Source organism: Epargyreus clarus, unplaced genomic scaffold (assembly GCF_041222505.1).
Source record: "Epargyreus clarus isolate Ecla_fem2 unplaced genomic scaffold, WU_Ecla_fem_2.2 ptg000003l, whole genome shotgun sequence".
NCBI classification, from domain to species: Eukaryota; Metazoa; Arthropoda; class Insecta; order Lepidoptera; family Hesperiidae; genus Epargyreus; species Epargyreus clarus.
Genome location: NW_027332211.1, coordinates 504,097 through 525,856, shown reverse-complemented (window position 1 = coordinate 525,856; position 21,760 = coordinate 504,097). Strand labels below are relative to the sequence as shown.

The 21,760-nt window shown below is 33.1% G+C and overlaps 2 protein-coding genes across 4 annotated transcripts in view; one reads left to right on the top strand and one right to left on the bottom strand.

Annotated features, from left to right (window-relative positions):
* The window catches only part of Dscam3 (Down syndrome cell adhesion molecule 3), a 187,498-nt gene that overhangs the window by 88,431 nt on the left and 77,307 nt on the right, over positions 1 to 21,760 (bottom strand). The window lies entirely within an intron of this gene.
* Positions 5,514 to 9,387, top strand: LOC140749354 (UDP-glucosyltransferase 2-like). Its single transcript, XM_073082411.1, has 4 exons — positions 5,514 to 6,538; positions 6,723 to 6,945; positions 7,357 to 7,576; positions 7,838 to 9,387. The coding sequence occupies exons 1-4, from the start codon at positions 5,717 to 5,719 to the stop codon at positions 8,133 to 8,135; spliced, it is 1,563 nt and encodes a 520-aa protein (XP_072938512.1). The 5' UTR covers positions 5,514 to 5,716; the 3' UTR covers positions 8,136 to 9,387.

The window sequence follows — 21,760 nt, the reverse complement described above, 5'->3', positions numbered from 1 at the left end:
ATCCCCTGGTGATTACAGCGATATACGACCACACAAACCGCTGTCCTTCCCGGGGTCGCTTGCTGGACGGTTTGAGCTCCCACTCTTGCCGCCCGAAACCCCGGAAGCCCCTTTTAGTCGCCTCTTACGACAGGCAAGGGTTACCGTAGCCCTATTCTGGTCCCGGTACTACAGGGACTCGTCTGCTACTCCTATATTATGAAAAAAAAAAAAAAAATCATTTTTTTAAAATTTCTAGTATTTAATATTGCAGCAGCCATTAAAGTACACACATTGTGAAAATTTGAACTGTCTACCTTTAACGGTTCAAAAGTTAGTTGGAAAAATATCGAATAGCAGTTTGTGTTGTATGGGGACCCCTTTTTGTTTTCAAATTTTTTTATTTTTATTATTTGTTGTTATAGCGGCTACAGTTATGCATCCTCTGTAAGAATTTCAAATGTCTATCCATTACAGTTCCAGAGATAGAGCCCTGTGACACACGGACAGACGGACAGACAGCGAAGTCTTAGTAATAGGGTTCCGTTTTTATCCGGTACGGAACCCTAAAAAACCGCTGTTCTGCACTTCAGGACGCACAATACATTCCCATGTTAAAAATATATATTACGACGGCCCGTGGAATTTCGCCCTACACTAAACTTCTCTGCACTCTGTTCTTTTTCCAGACACGCCAAAGGAAGTAACTTCAATAACGGTTTTTAAAGAAACTTTCTTTACCAATAGTACCCCAATGGGGTTGATTGTTGAGTTGCTAAAAATGCTGAAACAGATGTGTAAACAGAAAGGCATAATGCGTACACCCTTTTATAGCCGTCTTAAGGGTTGATCTAAAAAAACAGTGACTCAGATGCTTCATTGAGTCTAATGATAATTTTTCATAGTGGTTGCTTCCAAATTAACGGATTATAAAATAAAGTTCCAACCAGTATTCCAACGACCTTAAGGGTAGATTTTCCATAAATGGTGTTAAAAAAGTTCTATCATTCCCAACCAGAAAGCCAATTACCATTTTTTACAGTCCTTGCTTCCAAATTAACAGTTTTTAAAATAATGTTCCATCCGCTATTAAACGTCCTTAAGGGTTAATTTTCCAAAAACGGTAAAATAGGTGTTCTATTATTTTCAATCATAAAGCTGAATACCAATTTTCATAGACTTTGTTTTAAAATCTGCGGACTTCCCAACAAACTTTCAACCCCTATTTAACCCACGTTAGGGTTGATTTTCCAAAGACGGTACAATTAAAGTTCCACTATATCTAACCAGTAAGGCAATGACTAACTTTCGTAGTGCTGGCTTTCAAATTGGCAAATTTTAAAATAAGATGTCAACCCTTATTTTACCAACTTAAGGGTTGATTTTCCAAAAATGATGAAATAGGTGTTTAATTATTTTCTATCGACAACCCAAGTACCGATTTTCATACAGTTTACATTAAAACTGGAGGACTTTCATACAAACTTACAACCCTTATTAAACCCACATAAGGGTTGATTTTCCAAAAACGGTACAATTAAAGTTCCACTATATCTTACCAGTAGAGCAATGGCTAACTTTCATAGTGCTAGCTTTCAAATTGGCAAATTTTAAAATAAGCTGTCAACCCTTATTTTACCAACTTAAGGGTTTATTTTCCAAAAATGGTGAAATAGATATTTAACTATTTTTAATCGAAAACCCAAATACCGATTTTCATAGAGTTTACATCAAAACTGGGGGAATTCCATACAAACTTACAACCCTTATTTTACCCACATAGGGGTTGATTTTCCAAAAACGGTAGAACTACAGTTTTATTATATCTTACCAGTAAAGCAATGGCTAACTTTCATAGTGCTGGCTTCCAAAATGGAAAAATTAAAAAAAGCTGTCAACCCCTATTTAACCACCTTTAGGGTTGATTTTGGAAAAACCCTTAGATTAGATTTTTATTACTTTAAATCAGAAAGCTAAATACCAATTTTCATCCAGTTTGCTTTAAAACTAACGGATTTTCATACTAACTTTCAACCCCTATTTAACCCCCTTAACGGTGGAATATCAAAAAATCCGTTCTTAGTGCGCATCTACATAATAAAATGAAGCTATGTTTCAAATTTCATGATTGTAGCTTCAGCAGTTTAGTCAAAACCTTGATTAATACGTTTTGAACGTGAGTATCTTTTCGCTTTTATATATATAGATTAAAAAAAGTTTCTATTATTTGATAAATTTCTATTATTTATTAGGTAATAAAAAAGGTTTTACTTCGATTACTAAGCAAACTTTAAAAATATGTTTGCAGTATTCCGCAAGGTTCCAATAGCTTTTTAACGGAATGGACTAATGGAAACAGTTCCGTACATTTCTTGATTTATACACACCGGAGGTTTTCGGTCTCGGGTGGCCTTTACGTCCGCTCCGCTCTATAGAACGCCTATAATGGATTAAGTTTCTTACTTATTTATCTTCTACTTGATAATTAATTAAGTTTGTTTTACCTTCAGATGTCTTGGGACCTATTTGTTTCACAATTTTTGTCTCTGTCTTTTTTATAAATTTCAAGAAGTTTCATTACTTTAAGACTTTAACCCTTAATCGGCCATGGCTTCAAACAAGTTGATTTTAATATACCAGTACGAGGTTATATTGAGATTAAAGATTTGAATACTAAAAAAAAAATAGCAAGTAGTTTTTTTTTTTGCAGTGGGAAATTATTTCCCTATAACCTATAAAAGTTATATTTTGTGGGAAATTATTTCCCTATGTCCATGAACATAATAATTTACCACTTGACTAACTTTTGTCAGCGTCTTTACTCGTAGATTTTTATGTAGGGAAAAAAATAGACAATGCCACATTAAATGAATTATTTATTATAAGATTAAACAAATATAATTAATCAACTTCTTTTTTATTTACTTATGATTCTAAAAATAATCAAAACATTTCGTAATCCTTAAGGGTTATAGGGAAATAATTTCCCACTATTTTCGAATGAGAAAAAATGAACTTTTCACTTTGAATGACCATTGACATTGACAAGTGACGTTTAGAAAGAAGTGTTGCAAGAAAAAAACTTAAATAAACTACCCATCTTAATATACGTTCGATATATTTTATTATATCTGTAGAAATAAAGAAAAGTTTATGGGCAACTTTGAGGTGGGAAATAATAGTCCTATGGCTTATTAAGGGTTAAGTCTTGGTACTAAATAATTTCAGTCATTAACTTTTTATAACTAGTTCTCTTCTTCAGTCTTCTTTGTATAATTTTAATTCTGTGAAAATATTTTCTTCGCAATTATTTAAAATAAAATAAAACGCTTTCTACACTCACAGCCCCACACCAGGATTCCCTGTGTCGTGGGTGTCATGGACACACATATAGACAAATACACATACTCCCAGAAATCTAAATTCATCATTTAGATATACGTCTGGCCGGGGATCGAACCCGGGCCCCTCTACGTGTCAGACCGGTATGATGATCGCACACCACGAGGGTCGTTATTATATATTTCTCGTCTTTTATATTTATTTTCAAAGTTAACTAAATAGGTCCCAACTCAAATAATATATACATTTACTACCTACTACATACTACTAACCAACATATTGAAACCTTACCGCGTTCTTGCATTTTCTCCGCATTTGCTTTTTCATTGATACCAGTTATTTATGTGAATAATGATTAGAAGTTTAATCTTAACCTGAATCATAACAAAGGGAGTATTTCCTGTCCATTGCAATAGACTGTCTAACACTGTCCGTTTGAATTACTAGCGGAACGGACTAATGGACCCGTCCCGAGCATCGCTTGATTTATCCACACCCGAATGTTTCGGCCTGTCTTTATCACACGCCACGGTCTATTGAGCGCCTGTAATGGACTTATCTACTACTTCATTAATTAATCGGTGTAACCTGAATACCTCTTGGGTGTTATTTAAAACGATTCTCTGGTTTCATTTCAGACGCTGTTCACCCTAGCCGTTGCACGTGCTTATTTTTGTGTACAGGTTTAAAAATAATAGTTTTTGGGACGAAAAGTATTATGAGTGATATGTAATAATAATCTATTACGTGTACAGATAGCGAGAGCCAGCCAAAAAGAAAAGAATAACTTGATTTTAATATATTGGTACCTTTAGTATACATACCTAATATCATAATTTCTAGTAGGTACCACTAGACTAATATATCACCAAAAATATCTTTTACACATAATTATTCTAATCTTCCTTTAAAACTTATATCTACTTGTAATATGTATATACAAATACATGTCCCTATCGTGGGAGCCGTGATTGCACACATAAAATATCTCGACATAATCAGATTAAAATCCAATGGATCGGACTTAAACCCGGGACTTGTGCACGATCGGAAATTGTGTACAAAGAGCGAGTCAACAACCTGATAACAATGAGAAAATTTAATAAGAATATTATATTTAATAAATAAGTATAATGAAAGTTCATATCATTTCATGTTAAGTACTTACTTAATATAAATTTAATTTTATTCGCCCTCTTTACACCTTATCAAACGATTAATTGGTTTCGTTATCAACTTTGTAATTAATGGAGGTAACTTGTATACCACTAAAGGTGGATGAGATACAAAAAATATCTTCTCTCTCCTTTCATGTCTACTAATAGGGACAGGAAAACAAGAGTCGAAAACACTTAATTCAACATGAAAAGAAAATTTAGTCATTTTGTTGATAACAGATGTTATTTCATTAAAATGAGTATCATCTTTGATGTTCATAAACTTCCCCGATGAATACGTGCAATGTATTTCAATATCCTGAAACGACCATACCCGCCCATGTTTGTTTTTGCTTTGAATAGCCAAAAATATCCAATAAAAAAAGTCAAAGAAAAAATAATCAACAGAAGACATAATAAAAAATAAAATATAAATTTTCACTCGGATTTATATACCGATAGTCAAAACAGTTCCTTAAGTGCGATTTGCGATTAACATAGTTAACTCATTCTTGTTAATCTTATTGATGAGGAAAAAATAAAAGGCAAATTGGAGATAACATTTAACAAACAAGCTTTGAACGTATAACCATTTGTAGTTCGACTACGGCGTCACCACTGACACACCTATTTCTACCTAATAACAGCAGTGTTAAGCGCTGCTGTGTTCCGTTTTGAAGGGTGTCGTAAGGGAGATATACTTTTCCGAGGCGTTCTAGCTTGGTCCTCGGGGGTAGCGGCGCATCTGTGGCCGCCATCAGGTAGGAATATATTCCTATCTGGGGTCGCTTACCGTTGTCGATGGGCAGCCACATACCATCAGGTGGACTGCATGCTTCTCTGCTACTCTATTATTATAAATAATAAGCTGATATATCTAATTAAATTAAAGAAAGAAAAGTAAGCTATACATCCAAATTAACAGCTATGAATTGACTCATGGACACAGGTCTTATCTTAGCAGTAAGCAATTATCATATCACTAAGTAAAATTAATTTTCATTGACTACTTTATTTTTATGAGTAACTGCGTAAGTAACAGTTGTTCACTATTTACTGATTACATGTGTGTAAATATTAAGTTATTATAATGTAGGCAGTATATGATGTGGCCAGTATTCGATGTGGTATATAAAGATTCGCATTTAAATACTTATTCATTTAAATAACATTATTTTCAGTAAATTATATTATAGATTAAAACAGTGTTAAGTATTTATTGCACGGGTATAATTATAATGGCTCGGCTATTGTTACTAGTGATAGTTTTAAGCGCGTTTCTATTTGAAACGGACGCGGCAAGAATCCTAGGTGTGTTCCCAACGCCGTGTTTGAGTCACCAATTTGTATTTAGAGCTTTGACTCAGGAGCTTGCTAAGCGGGGACACGAAGTGGTGGTGGTCACCACACATCCTGCCTTCCCACCGGGAAAAGCGCCGCCAAATCTGACAGAGATCAACATAGAGGAGTATAATTATATATGGAAAACTGGCCTTTCCAGTAAATACCATAGAAAACATGCTGCCGCTATTTTTAAGGAGTATTTGAGAATTTTTACTGAGACTTTGGAAAAGCAAATACAATTAAAACAATTCCAAAAACTAATAAACAATAAGGATAAGTATTTCGATTTATTAATACTTGAGTGCACTATACTTTCGACGTTAGGGTTGACACACGTTTTCAAAGCACCTGTTATTCAAATTAGTTCATTTGGTCCAATTAATACAATGTATACTTTTTTCGGGACCTCCAACCATCCTCTACTGTATCCGACTTCTGCGGTTCAACGGATCTACAACCTTACGTTGTGGGAGAAGATGGAAAATGTATACACGTACTTTACAGCTGATTATATGATATATTCTCATGAAACTGAAGAGAACGAAATGTTGCAGCGACACTTTGGATCGGATATTGCACCTTTGAGCAAACTTTTCGAAAGTGTGAATATGTTTTACCAAAGTATACATCCCGTTTGGGTGAACAATCCTCCACTGCCCAAGAGCATACTTTATTTGGGAGGGCTGCATATAAAACCAGTTAGTGCTTTGCCACAGGTAACTGATGTTTATTTTTAAGAAATTATTTAGTGAGAAGGGAAGGAAAGCTATGATTCAGACAAGTGTTGGAATCCAGTAAGAATATTGATCAACCGTAATACCTGACCTATTTCTTTAATTAAAATGGTTGACTCAGCTGCTCTTACATATGAAATAATTAAATTAAATTTTCTTTTTATAGGACCTCCAATCATTTTTAGATTCATCTGAGAACGGAGTAATTTATGTGAGTTTTGGCACCAATGTGAATACATCTTCTTTGGCACCAGAGAAGTTGGAAATGATGGCAACAGTTTTTTCGAAGATGCCTTACGAAGTTCTATGGAAAAGAGATAAACACATTGAAATTGAGAACGCTAAGAATATCAAGATTTCAACATGGTTCCCGCAGGCCGATCTTCTAAGTATATATTATCATTTATTATTAATATATAGTAGACAGTGTAATTTTGTACACTTACTTGTATTTTTGAACATCTCATTTAATTTGAATTTTTTGAGTTGTAGTACGTTCAGTGTAAGTAAATATACCTTTTTACTACAGGCTAGTTTTGCGGGTTGTAATTGCTCACTAATAAATAATATTTCCGTATGAGGAAAATAAAGGACAAAGTGTTTAAGTTCCTACACTACGACGCTTCGCTATAGTGCTACAATTTTAAAAATATTTTCAAGGTATAAGTATTTAGGGTCTCTGTCTTTCTTTCTAACTTGGAAATTTCTAAATTATTAGAACACAATAGACATACACATTATTTTTTATTTAAAATCTTATTTTATTGGTTTAAATAATTTGCTTTTCTTGTTGATTCCAGGGCACCCAAAAATTAAGCTTTTCATAACTCAAGGAGGTCTACAATCCTCACAGGAGGGTATAGCTGCTGGAGTGCCCATGATTGGTATACCGGTATATGGAGACCAGAGATATAATGTTGAAAATTATGTACGCCACAGAATTGGGATTCAATTAAACTTGAATACTCTTACAGAAGATGAGTTTGAAAGATCAATCGTCGATGTAATCAACGATAAAACGTATGTTATTATATTGTTTTGGATAATTTATCGTCTGCTTGACTAAGGGAGGTAATACCTCAAATTAAGCTTTGTATTAATAATAACTTCGTAATTCTGTATTTAAAATAGACACTGTAATCTTAGCTCGGCCTTGTCAGCGTTTAATTATAAAGGCAACTAGAGATAATTTTAAACATTGAAAATTTAGTTAAATGTAATGTAGTGTTAATAAGTTCAATTTAATGGTGAATTTGAAAAAATTGGTTTTATTATTTTCAGCTATAAAGAAAATATAGTTCGTTTTAACAAGATCATTAACGACGAGCCTCTGTCAGCAATGGAGCGCGCCGTCTGGTGGACAGAGTACGTACTGCGGCACGGCGGTACGCAGCACTTGCGGCCGCTGTCCGCGAACCTGTGCTGGCATCAGTACTTCGAAGTAGAACTATTTTTACTAGTAATAGTTTTTATATTGTGCTTTTTTAGCATTTATGCTTTAATTTTGTATAGACTAGCAGCTCTGGCACGGTCTCTGTGTACACGTAATGTAAATGAAAAGCGTGTAAAGAGAAAATAATTTGTCAATTTATTCTTTTGGTAGTATTACTATTCTTATGTCCGTGAATCTTTGAAAGGCCGCTAACAAAGGGTTTAGCATTCCAAGATTAAAATAATTTGTAAGGACAGATACAAAAAATTAAAGGGTTTTAAGTTTAAACAATAACTTGATTTATCATTTTTCTCAATAAAGGAATTATAGCGGAAAAATGTGGAAATGAAGTACAGAATAACTTGATCATTAACTTATTTTTAAACTTTATTAATGAAGTTTCTAAATTCAGGTATTAATTATCTTGAGATTCTGTACCATAATGTTTTATGTATAAAATCTCCTTTGGATCATAACAAATTATTTGTCATGTTCCATGAAAAATAAATTATAACTCTATACCAAGAAGGCAAAATTACGTTTTTAAAATCAATCGATTTCGTTAAATATGAATAGTTTATTATGTAGTTATTTATTATAGCAGTAATGTACTTTAAATATAACATATGACGCAAGATCTTTGTCTAAAATGTTGTCAAGGACACAAGTGTATTAACGTATTCGCACTAATAACGTTAGTTCAGCCTGTATCTTACATCAATACATTTAATTCATCAACACAATTACTGTTCATTTAGATGAATTGCTATTCATAAGTCATAAATTGGGAGGTTTAAAGGACAGTTCTAACTGCTAAAACTCTTGTACTCTTTTATCCTAATTTTATATCGTAATAGATAAAGCAAAAACATCGAAAATTAGCGGTTATGTATGGTGACTCCCATTTATTTACAAGATTTTTTATTTTTAATATTTGTTCATATTATGTGAAAATTTCAAGTGTCTATTATGGTTCCAGAGATATCTATGACAGACTAATAGACAGACAGACGGAACACCGACAGACAGCGGAAGTTTAGTAATAGGGTTCCGTTTTTATCTTTGGGAACCCCGGAAAGTATAATATTTTTCACAATAGGTCGTTTTGTTTTCAAAGGAAACTTATAGCTACGCCGTCTAGTCTGAAAACCGAGCGTTGGAACTAAGTCAATCGACACGGTCGGGACTACCAACCGTGCCCAATATCCCCATTACTTTAGTAATAGAAAATGAACTTAAACATTTTCAGCTCTCCGACAAAGATAGCAACGTCTATGTTTGTCTGAACGGGATTTCCATTAATCAACTAATTTCGAAGCTGACGAATTAGTCAAATTGCGAAGCAGTTTGACCTGAATAAAATTAAATAGAAAAAGTTTGGAATAAAGAAATAGTAAGACTATTGAAATGAAATGAAATGAAATGAAATATATTTATTTTGTATAGGCCAACGGCGGCACTTACAAATTGTCAGTTACAATATTTTCTTAAACTACTACCGGATCGGAACGCGACCTCTACTGAGAAGATCCGGTAAGAAACTCAGTGGGTTTGTCTTTTTTAATTTTAAAAATAATTATTCTCTTTTTATTTTTTTTAAATGCCATTATTTTTACATATAATTAATAAAGCATTAGCTCCAGTATCTTGCTTTACATTTATCTAAAAAAAAAGAAGTTTGTTCAGCAAGATACGCTACACTTTGACATTTTCTTAATTAACTAATAATTATGTTATTGATCAGTCCCAAGCTGTTTTATCATTAATATAATCAGAAATTTTATAATAAGCTTTACGACTAAGTTTTCTTTTGATAATAACTTTAAATTTATTAATTGAGAAATTTCTGATTTTGATAGGCAGTTTATTATAAAAACGTATACATTGACCCACAAAAGAATTACTTATTTTGTGGAGACGAGTAACATGTGTAGAAAGGTTATGTTTGTTCCTTGTATTTACATTATGCGTGTCACACCGTTTTACAAATTTATCAATATTTTTCCTTACATAAATTAGGTTTTCATATATGTATTGGGATATAACAGTTAGAATAAATATTGGATAAAGAAAGAAAATTCTTAAGTAAAGAAAATTCGTTAAAGACAACCACTCCAATAAACAAGTAAAAAATGATACCTATAACTTAATATTGTCAAATTGCTGTTCGCTCACACTTAAATTATACTTATAAAAGAGTTAAAGAGGTTTAAGATTATTAAAAAAAAAATTAAATAATAAAGAGGCATAATTGTAAAAGTAAACTAGACAACAAAGGCATATTAATCTATACAAAATCAAAAATTTTAATCTTTTTGATAGAACTAAGATAATGACCGGACTTGAATATATACCAAAGATGGGTTTCGTACCCAGGTGTATACGGGTACCAAGTTCAGTCCCGGGCCAGGCAGATATCGAAATCATCCATTTTGATTATTTTTCAAATTCTGGATGTTACTTTTTTCCTTCTTTAAAGAATGTTCATAACACATTATAAGTAAATTTTAGTGCAAAGTTGATTTTAGAAAGCGCAATTTAGCTCTTAATTTATTAGCAATTACGTTACGCTGTGACTAAATAGTTAAACTTTAAGGAAAAATAGCGGTTTCGTTAAAAATAATCGGTTCTCTAATTGGATGGAAAGTTCCTGAAAGATAATTTCCGTTGGCCTGTTCCTTATCTGGCCTAGTTTTCTCTTTGATCTTAAATCTGATAAGCTCTTAAGGTGCATTTCGACAGGCGCAAATTACATTAAAAGTTCTGACATTATTTATAATATAGAAGAAGGAAACGAACTCAGGTCGGCCTTAGGTTCTAGTAGGACTATGTTGAAACGCCGCATGTGTGTGTCTTATCACATAATATATTAATTGTGCGCGTTTATATACAATCGCTGATTAAGTTAAATAAATTTAAATAAGTTTACTTTACATCATAGCTTATTTTGTGTTTTTGTAAGTTGTACGTATCTATATCGTTGTTTATTATATTAAATCATTAAATTGTTTTGTTATTAGTGCTTAGGTTCTTGTAATAAACGACCTGTCTACCTGAATGTGTGGGGTCTAATGTGTATACAGGAATAATAATAAACGGCCCACAAGCTCATGTGGAGTGCACTTGACGGGGACAAGATATCACTTGATTGGACACGAGGAACCCACAAACCACTTTCAGAATAATATTATTCAAACACAAATATTGTGGAATTTATTGCGCGGCTTAATTTCCAAATTGCTTTAATGCTGATCTAGAAGAGAAGCTAAATTTAATGTTTGGATGTCCAAGATCGGCTATAGGTGCGTCGCTAGTCTTGCGAACTAAGCTGGAATGCTCCAGAAAATTATGTAAGGGATACATCATTTACACACATCAAACCAGAACACAGCCGTGCTTAATACGTAGTATTTGTTATTAGGCAAAAATAGGTGCGTAAGTACTGTCGGTGTCGAACCAAAGAGGATACTATCACTATTAATAATTGCACTGTTATCTTTACGTGTTTATTTTAATGTCCTATTGTCGAAATTAAATTTGAATGCCTTACTCATCGAAATTATATTACATAACTATTTTCAATAATAATTATTAAATACTTCCTGCATAAATAAACGTTCAATTAAAATTACTATTTGGTTAACGGGAAATCAGTTAATTATTCAAGTAAACAAAAGTGAGTAAACACAGAACTTTATTACTAAGCAAAATAATTTTAATTCGGTAGTGAGTTCGTACTGAAATGTTGGAGGTCGTTAATAATTCATAGAGGTGGTTAATTTATTTATATTATGCAAATGAAGTGGTAAATGCGCGGATTTAGTGAAGTGGCGATAGCTCAGTGATATGAATTTCAGCCCTCTAGGGTGAAGATGTACTGTACTGTATGCTTACCATGAGTTTTCTAAACATCCTACAATTTTACGTAACGTTTACTCAATCCATTATCCTGTTCCGTTTGCTTCAGTAGACTGAGTAAACGTAACAATAAGTAAGTGCTCAAGTATTTTTGTCTGCCTCACATGTTCGCAAAAAAGAGAGACAAAACATAAAGCGCCATTATGTCAATTTAGACATTTAATGTTACGTTACAGCCACTATAGTTCTAATACAATCCGGTAGGGACGCTGATTGGAATTTGTATGGATAAATACGTAAACAAATACCAAAACAGTCATATTTGTTTTAGAAAGTGTTTTTCTATATGTAGCTAATAGCACTTGAACAAGGTTCTTTTATAGTTTTATACTGGACAATTATCTACAAGATTTAACTACAAGAAATGATTGAGCGTAGTTAGTACGGCCAACAAATCAATTGGCCCGGCGTGTTATCAATCAACATAAATTAGTATAATTTATTCAATTATTAGCGCTAACCTAATTTAATTTAAATTTCAACATTTATATTACACTCATTTTGTTTTTTTGTGTTCCATATAATTTTAAGTTTATTTAAACTTATTGTTAAGCATTTTTTTAATGAATTGAAATTAGGCTCACTATTCGAATATATCAATATTCTTGTTATATATTTAAGCCCTAGTCTCAAATAAACATACGAGTTTTAAGTACGCTAAAATTTTAACTATTCTAACAACGCTGAAACTCCAAATTGAATGTCAAGAAATATATAATATGATTCAAATTGTTTTATCCACGTAACTACTTCTGAAATAAATAAGAACTGCCCTATGTTATAACTAAATATTGTCAAATGTCTATCTGTATAACGCAAAAATTGGAAAGATTAATCATTAATAATGATGGGTGCTAACCCACTTTAAGAGGAATATTTTTGTAATTGTAAATTAATACAGTCTAGTATAAACTTCCACACGTAGCATCGCGTAGAATCACCATGTCTACGCGCTACGTGTCGTAGGCGGGCGGCACTCAGCAGTGACGTAGCGTCGGGCTACAAAGCCCCGTCGCGGTCGAGAGCCCTCGGGGCTGTCTGCCAGCTGGCGGATCATGATAACTTTAAAGGTGCCTGTTACTTGTTAATCAACTTTCATTTAGGAAGGATAATACTACTTTGCAATCAATCGAGATCAAAGTAGTTTATCTTTAATTAATTTATTAGCTAAGGCAAAACCCTTTTTAAGCGCATTAAGCGGATAGACTACCTTATTTCTAGGTTTTTTATGTGCCTTAAGCAATAACAATGTAATCCAAGTACTGCCACGAGGATGCTCGTAGATATTTGTAACCGACCGAAAATAGGACAGATCTCTCACCTAATATTAATTACAAATATGGTGCTAGCTTTGAGGGTGTAAGTATTATATACCTGCCTTGTCACATACTTTAGATCAGAATCCAGTTTACAACAATATTAACAAACATTCTAAATTTAATTACACATTCAGAATTTTATGGAGATAAGTACGAGTAGTTTAAATGTCATCAAATTAATAGTGTAAATACTCGTAAATAAAATAAAGTAAAAAATACAAATTAATGATATTATGACGGCAAGATTGGAATGAACTGACACAGACAAGTAACATAATAAATCGAAGTAATAACCCACACGGCATCCTTAGAGAAATCTCCGTTACTAAAACATGTATTTACTTCTAATTAATTCGACGCTGGTCTCTGAACAAATTTACCGTCCTTTGGGATTGACACGAGAATAGTGTGAGTGTGCGAGATTATTATTTGTAAGCAGAAATACTCAGCTGTTTTGTATGAAACGTCTTTGTACATTGAATATGACAGGATTATTCGTGGGCTGGCGTTAATTTTACCATCTTTACAAATATTTATGTTTATAATAGTGCCTAATAACAGCAGTGTTAGGCGCTGCTGTGTTCCGTTTTGAAGGTTGTGGTAAGGGAGGCATACTTTTCCGAGGCGTTCCAGCTTAGTCCTCAGGGGTAGCGGCGCATCTGTGGCCGACCTCAGCTAGGAATATCTAATCCTATCTGGGGTTGATTACAGATGCCCATGGGCGGCAGTAGCCACTTACCATCAGGTGGACTGCATGCTCGTCTGCTACTCCTATATTTAAAAAAAATACAAAAAATAGTGCCATAAAATATAAGTGTCCAATTTGAATGATTTTAGTCGACCTCCAACAGGATTTTTCCAGTTCTATTTGGGATTAATGTCGGCAAAGGATGACAGAGGTTTAGTTTTTTGAATGTACGAGTATGTATGTATGTACATCCCATTGTTTGGGATTTTAACATATACTCGTATGTCGTTGAACCGAAATAGTCTACATTACTTCTCCCTCCACTTTATAATTTTTCAGGAGTCATATTTTTTGTTTTTTTTTTTTATAATAAGTATTATTTTAAACGGAACATATTTTAACCGGAACAAACGAAAAAAAAACAAATTGTAAATTATTAATTTACAATTTGTTTTTTTTAACCGACTTTAAAAAGGAGGTGGTTATCAATTCGGCCGGTATCTTCTTTTTTTATGTATGTACACGAATTAATCCGCCGTTAGTGGACCGATTTTAATAAATCTTTTTTTATTGTATAGAAACGAGCTGGAAATTGGTCCCATTTAAATATGGTTAGGATCCATCGATGGGTTCTGGAGAAAATGAGGGGAACTCCTCCACCCATGTAAATATAACAGCCATAACTTCGCCGTTTATGAACTTATTTTAATGCCTTTAATTTCGTGTATGGACAATTGCTACAAGTTGGTTTCATTTAAATATGATGAGCATCAGAGTGGGTTGTGGAGACAAAATATATAACTCCTCAACCGATGGGTATAATTGAGTTTTGTTTGAAGATATTTGGTGTAGGTTCTAATGAAATTGCAAAACCAGTTTATCATTGACTATTTAAGGGTCTGATAATGTGGCTCGGAGTCAAAATATGTAACTCCTCAACCGATGGGAATAATTGAGTTGTGTTTGAAGATATTTGGTGTAGGTTCTAACGAAATTGCAAAGCCCGTTCATCGTTGACTATTTAAGGGTCTGATAATGTGGCTCGGAGACAAAATATGTAACTCCTCAACCGATGGGAATAATTGAGTTGTGTTTGAAGATATTTGGTGTAGGTTCTAATGAAATTGCAAAGCCAGTTCATCATTGACTATTTAGTTAGGTTAGGTTGGAACATATAAGACAATATAAAACTAAGCAAACAGGGCGCGGTAGGGCCCTGCGAGCGGGCGGTTCCAATCAATGTAAACTCAGACCTTACCTTCATTCATGATCACGTTTATACAATTTTATATTGTATTAATATAAATGTTAGTATGTCATCACTAAAAAGGGTGAAAAACATTTTTTTAACAAAAAATACAACCGACTTCTATGTCACTACAAAGTAAAAAATAATTGAAATAAATGTTGGTTTAGTACATATTCCTGAACTCGGAGCTCATATTAGACACGCTGTTTACATCGTTATCCAACGAAATATATTGAGCGCCGACTTCAGAAATATGTACTAAACCAACATTTATTTCAATTATTTTTTACTTTGTAGTGACATAGAAGTCGGTTGTATTTTTTGTTAAAAATTTTTTGTTTAGTAGTAATGTACATCAACGATTTTCAAACATTTTTAACCAGACACAATAATGATGAAACTTTTTAAAGTAAGAACTATAAAGTTCAGGAAAAATCCGTTAACACAGAAATGTTTATCAACTCTTTCATTTTTTAAATCACGGTTTTGCCACCTACGCAACATGTCTGTGTAAGGTTTTGGGGATTTTGTTTTGATGTAGGTTCATGAGATAAGACGCTTGTTGTATTGTGGTATTATGTTGTATTTATATAAGTGTAAATATTTTTCCGGTTAATATTTTTGTATTTTTTACTACTACATAAATGCCTCGTGTCTTGGACTACGTTCTTTTTAACCGACTTCAAAAAGGAGGTGGTTATCAATTCGGACGGTATCTTTTTTTTTTTCTATGTATGTACACGAATTACTCTGCCGTTAGAAGACCGATTTTAATAATTCTTTTTTTATTGTGTAGAGACGAGCTGGAAGTTGGTCCCATTTAAATATGGTTAGGATCCATCGATGGGTTCTGGAGAAAATGAGAGGAACTCCTCCACCCATGTAAATATAACAGCCATAACTTCGCCGTTTATGAAACTTTTTTAATGCCTTTAATTTCGTGTATGGACAATTGCTACAAGTTGGTTTCATTTAAATATGATGAGCATCAGAGTGGGTTGTGGAGACAAAATATATAACTCCTCAACCGATGGGTATAATTGAGTTTTGTTTGAAGATATTTGGTGTAGGTTCTAATGAAATTGCAAAACCAGTTTATCATTGACTATTTAAGGGTCTGATAATGTGGCTCGGAGTCAAAATATGTAACTCCTCAACCGATGGGAATAATTGAGTTGTGTTTGAAGATATTTGGTGTAGGTTCTAACGAAATTGCAAAGCCCGTTCATCGTTGACTATTTAAGGGTCTGATAATGTGGCTCGGAGACAAAATATGTAACTCCTCAACCGATGGGAATAATTGAGTTGTGTTTGAAGATATTTGGTGTAGGTTCTAATGAAATTGCAAAGCCAGTTCATCATTGACTATTTAGTTAGGTTAGGTTGGAACATATAAGACAATATAAAACTAAGCTCGCAGGGCGCTACCGCGCGCGCGGCGCTCATATTAGACACGCTGTTTACATCGTTATCCACCGAAATATATTGAGCGCCGACTTCAGAAATATGTACTAAACCAACATTTATTTGAATTATTTTTTACTTTGTAGTGACATAGAAGTTGGTTGTATTTTTTGTTAATTTTTTATTTATTTTTGTAGTACAATCAATGTACCTAAATTAATAATATTGGGAGTTCCAATTATACAAATATCCATAGATATTATTATATACACTATTGTATATAGATGACATTAGGTTTATTATAAAGTAAACGATATTAATATAAGATAACCAATCGAATAATACTTTAACATGTAAAATAAAGACATCATTTGCAATAAGCCCTAAATCTATCTAAAATACGTTCAAACCATTTGATGCTCCTCACATTCCGTGACACGTAGGAAGGTGGGATCTTTATGTCGTTAGTGTCGCAATGCAAATCCGGGGACGTCACTGCAGGAGACAGCGGATTTGGTGTAGACACGTTACATGGACGGGTGGAATCGTAAATTGGAAAGGAGTATATCAAAAATATCGAAGGAAATATTGTGCAAACCGTAGCTCATACAATAATCGTATGTCGCTGAGAATAGGAACTTTCTGTTTCGTATTACCTTGGATATCGTATAAGGACGATTTGTTTTTGTTTGAAGGATATAGTAGGGCAGAAAATGCTCCCGGCATTCTAACTTAGGCTTTAGGGGTACCAACACATCTGTGACCTGAGATTATATTAAAGACTTGTTGACTTTAGATGTTCAAAAGCAGCATTGTTTGCTGACCGTCAGGTGGAATATAAACTACTTAATTTATCAGTTAAATTTCATAGAAGATCATAGACGAGTAAACATTAGCACTAAGGAGACAATAAGAAGTTACCAAATGGTTGCAGCACCATGGCTATAGATAAACCTCTTTTATCTCCTCAAACTAATTGATGTACATTTTACATCTATATGTATAAAAAGATCTACGTTACACACCAGTCTCAATCACAACATTTTTATATAAACTGTGGAGCTATAAATTGTGAGTAATTTCAAGCTTTCCCTATATATACCGAAGGCGACACCCTCATCACGCCACTGTCGAGTGTCCTCTCAGTGCGCTTAGTGTCAGAGGAGACGAGGGCCGGACCGACAGTTAGGTAAACAGCCGCCTAGTCTACACTTCGCTTTCGGAAATATTTATATTTGGTAAATGTGGGCTAAAGTCAAGTGAAAGGCTTGTGACGCTGAATAAATCTAAGTAGGATCCATCATATACAATGATTTGAATATGAAATAAAGAAAATTTATTTTAACACTGTATAGGTGACCTACAACTCTCTTATTGACAAGTGTCATCTAGTATTTATTAATAATTAGAAGTAAGTCAATCTGAGGTATATATGTTTAGTAAAGAAATGCGTGATGGTATTCATGTGAACCGAAATATAAATTTTCATATGAAGATGTCCACTCTCTCTACATCTTTCACTGTATGACAATGAATCTTGACAATGTCCGTTCTATATGTTTATTTTAGAGGTTTTTTTATAAATGCTTATTTGTTAATTACCTAATCACTTAATTCAACATTTAATCACTAAATCTCATTTTATCTAAACCAGTATTTAGCTTTTACTGGTCTTCTATATGCTTTAGGTACATGCTAATTAGTAAGCACGTACTTCACACATGTAATCACCATGAATAGAACAATTACTCGCGTTAATCTGACAGATGGTTAATTACGACGTCGCTGCAATTAATTGTGTTGCAATAAGATCAATACAGACATGCTTGGTAGCCATTACAGAGTGATTTAGGTGGTGGTAAGGAAATTATCAAAATTTAAGAAAGAAACTCACTAGGACGGGTTGCCTCTGTAAGTGAGAGGGGTATAGACCACCATACTGGCCAAATACGAATTGGTAGATTTTACACACATTTGTAAACTTTTTTTTAGGAATTCTCGGGCTTCTTAGAAGTATACGCACCACGAAGAGCCTGATTGATAAACCGATTTTCGACTACAGTTCTATCGCTGCTTTCTGTTTTAAGTATCATTGCAGAGATGAATGTCCTTAAATCAAAATGTGTGGTTACTTATTTTGCGTAGTATATTTAAGCTTAAATCTAATTATATTTATCCTTAAATAGTATTAGACAACTATCCTTTCTTTTCTTAACAAAGATTCGTATTTTTTGATAATTTATGGAATAATGAATTCATATCTTGTATGAGCAAGTTTTCGTCGAAAATATACAATAAAAAAGAATACCTTTGAAGTTTCAAGTTCATGTATTCTTATTACTTAGGCTTTGTACAACTGTTTAATGTATAAATAGAAAATCTTATCATAACAATATTATTTTTTATGTAAATAAGTAGTATAACTTGATTAATTGACAAGCATATTTAATATTTTTCAACGTCTTATTACGATTTTCTTCAAAATTGAAGTCTAAACTATCCTTTTTAATATAATTTCTATTTTAACTTCATTGAGAGTATATTTCCTTACAACGTCGTTTTGATAAATCACTTTAAATTTCTCGCTTACTTTTTAATTATATTTCTTTATAATCATAAAAATATGATTACAAAATTAACGTCAAATATACGCAATTAATTTGGGTACCCACTTATCGCAACCTCTTGAAAAATATCGGTAGGTAATATTTTAGGTTCCTTAAAATAACAAAGTTTAAATCACACGCCACCTCATTTTAAAATCGGTTAGCAACCTGTTATTAACTATGAACCCTCATTATAAAAGCGTCTAAGCTTTTATCGTAGCTAATGACTCAGCATTATATTCTAGTTCACGAACGCGCGTAATTGAAAAGCTATACTTTACACTCACAATACAACAATACCCCGTATTACTTAACACGTATTAGCGCCCGCACATGCATGTAATTCGTCGTGAAAGACCATTATGCCGACACCTAATGCTCTCCCTTTCCCGTCCTCTTACGCACTCCCTATTCGTCACTAGGGATGTCACGGAGCTCCGTAACCGTGTCCGACACTTTCGGATATCCGAAATAAAAATATATCCGACGACGTACCGAATCCGATTTAATGTCTCGAATAATTTCGAATAAGGGCGGAATTTAAAAGACATTATTAATAAAACATTTCATGACCAAGGCGACGCAGTTATTTTAAAAATAAAATTAATCATTACCTATTTGTATTTTCTTCACTTTTACGATTCTTTAACAATCCAACATAAATAATCAGAACTGTTGGAATATGCGAAATATTTCCTTAAACATATCCGAAACTAATACAATTTTTTTAATAAATCCGAACCCATATCCGGATTCGAAATTTCATACCAAAACATCCCTACCCTTCACGTCGTGAATACTCAACATTTTTGACGGGACAACTTATTGCGCTGTCACGTGAGTAATGGCGGACGTTACCTGCGTTCAGCGTCACATCTGATGGGGCGTTGACGCACGTATCATATGGAATGCGCGGAAGTTACTCGAAGATAACTTCCTTAACTGAAAGTACCAAGTTTAGAGTTACGGAAATTATCTTGCTTTGCAGTTAGAGTGATGTTGCAAGTGTTGACTTGATAAAACTTTTTGTGCTTTTAACTGTCTGAATGTAACCATCTCATGTTTTGTGGTAAATTGATTTTAATAGTTACAGTATACAGGGTGAATTTTTAAAACGGGCCTTCAGGGCCAAATCCGAAACTATAAGGAGTAGCGAAAAATGCTGAAAGGAGTTACGAGGCCGATTTTGATAAAAACTAAAACTGCATCATTCGTTTTTTAAAATATTTTTTTCCTTAGCCGGGAATCGAACGAGTTCATTTTGAAAAAACTTACACCTCTATATTATTCCACTATCTGATAGTGTCGCTTATAAGGATCAAATTCTGGGAAGTAATGTTATGTAACAAATTAAAGGAAAAGGAAAATTTTGAAGAAAATACGTATTTTTCCACACATTGGCATACTAATCCTTAAGGATTATACATAACAAATGATTTATGTATAATTCTTTAGAACATACATAAGTCATACCATTGAAGAATTTGTTGGTTAATCAAGTAATTATTCGATGTTTTGACTATGACATACGGCTTAGTATGAGAAAGTAATAGTTTGGCAAATAAGTTACCGCCGTTTTTAGGATTTATTTTTTAATGAAAATAGATAACTGATTAAATAGTAAATTCTTATTGTTTGTATGATTTTCTATATCTCTTATTTTAGTAATCACTCGGATTTGACTCTAAAAAGTAATTCTCGCAAATTGTCAACTTTACATCTGTATTAAATGAAACTCCACCCATAGCTAAGTCGGACATAAAAATATAAATTATTGAGAAACAAAACGTCCATTTCGAATGATTAGAAACATTGAGCCAAAAAAATGTTAATACACGAAATATTTAAATTGATGAATGGCGGGAACTTAACTGCCAAATTAGTATCAAAAAATGTGTATTTTCTTAAAATTGAGGCTTTCCTTTAGTTTGTCATTTATCATTACTTTCCAGATTTTGATCCTTATAAGCAACACTATCAGATAGTGGAATAATATAGAGGGTGCATTTTTTTTCAAAATGAGCTCGTTCGATTCCCGGCTAGGGAAAAAGTTATTTTAAAAAAGTAATGATGAAGTTTTAGTTTTTATAAAAATCGGCCTCGTAACTCCTTTCAGCATTTTTCGCTAATCCTTATAGTTTCGAATTTGGCCTTGAAGGCCCGTTTTAAAAATTCACCCTGTATAGTACAGTCATACAAATATATTCATTCATAGTGTTAGTTTCATTGTCCTCTATTATTGTGTGATTAATGTATGTTATTGTATAAGTATGATTGATGTATTTAAGGTCATCAACCTGTAATTTTCTATCACAATATTGTTAATATTAATGGAATAACAAACAAGGCATATCGCGTTTAAGTTGTACAATGTAAATAGGTAGTATTAATAATTTATCAATAAAACATTATAAGAAAACGTTCAAATGTTTAGACTGTTTGGTACTATACATTTTTATATATGTAACTACTTCAAAACTTTATTCAAGAATTTATAACAATACACACAACTTGCAAGTAAACTGCGGAACGTGTAATTATAACAATTAAAACCCTAGGTACAATCTCTACAAATGTAACTTGTACGG

Excerpts from the sequence above, each read along its gene's own strand:
- LOC140749354 (XM_073082411.1), top strand. The coding sequence starts at position 5,717 with ATGGCTCGGCTATTGTTACTAGTGATAGTTTTAAGCGCGTTTCTATTT. Across the intron at positions 6,946-7,356 it reads CCCGCAGGCCGATCTTCTAA|GGCACCCAAAAATTAAGCTT; the intron begins GTATATATTATC and ends TGTTGATTCCAG. Across the intron at positions 7,577-7,837 it reads GATGTAATCAACGATAAAAC|CTATAAAGAAAATATAGTTC; the intron begins GTATGTTATTAT and ends TATTATTTTCAG.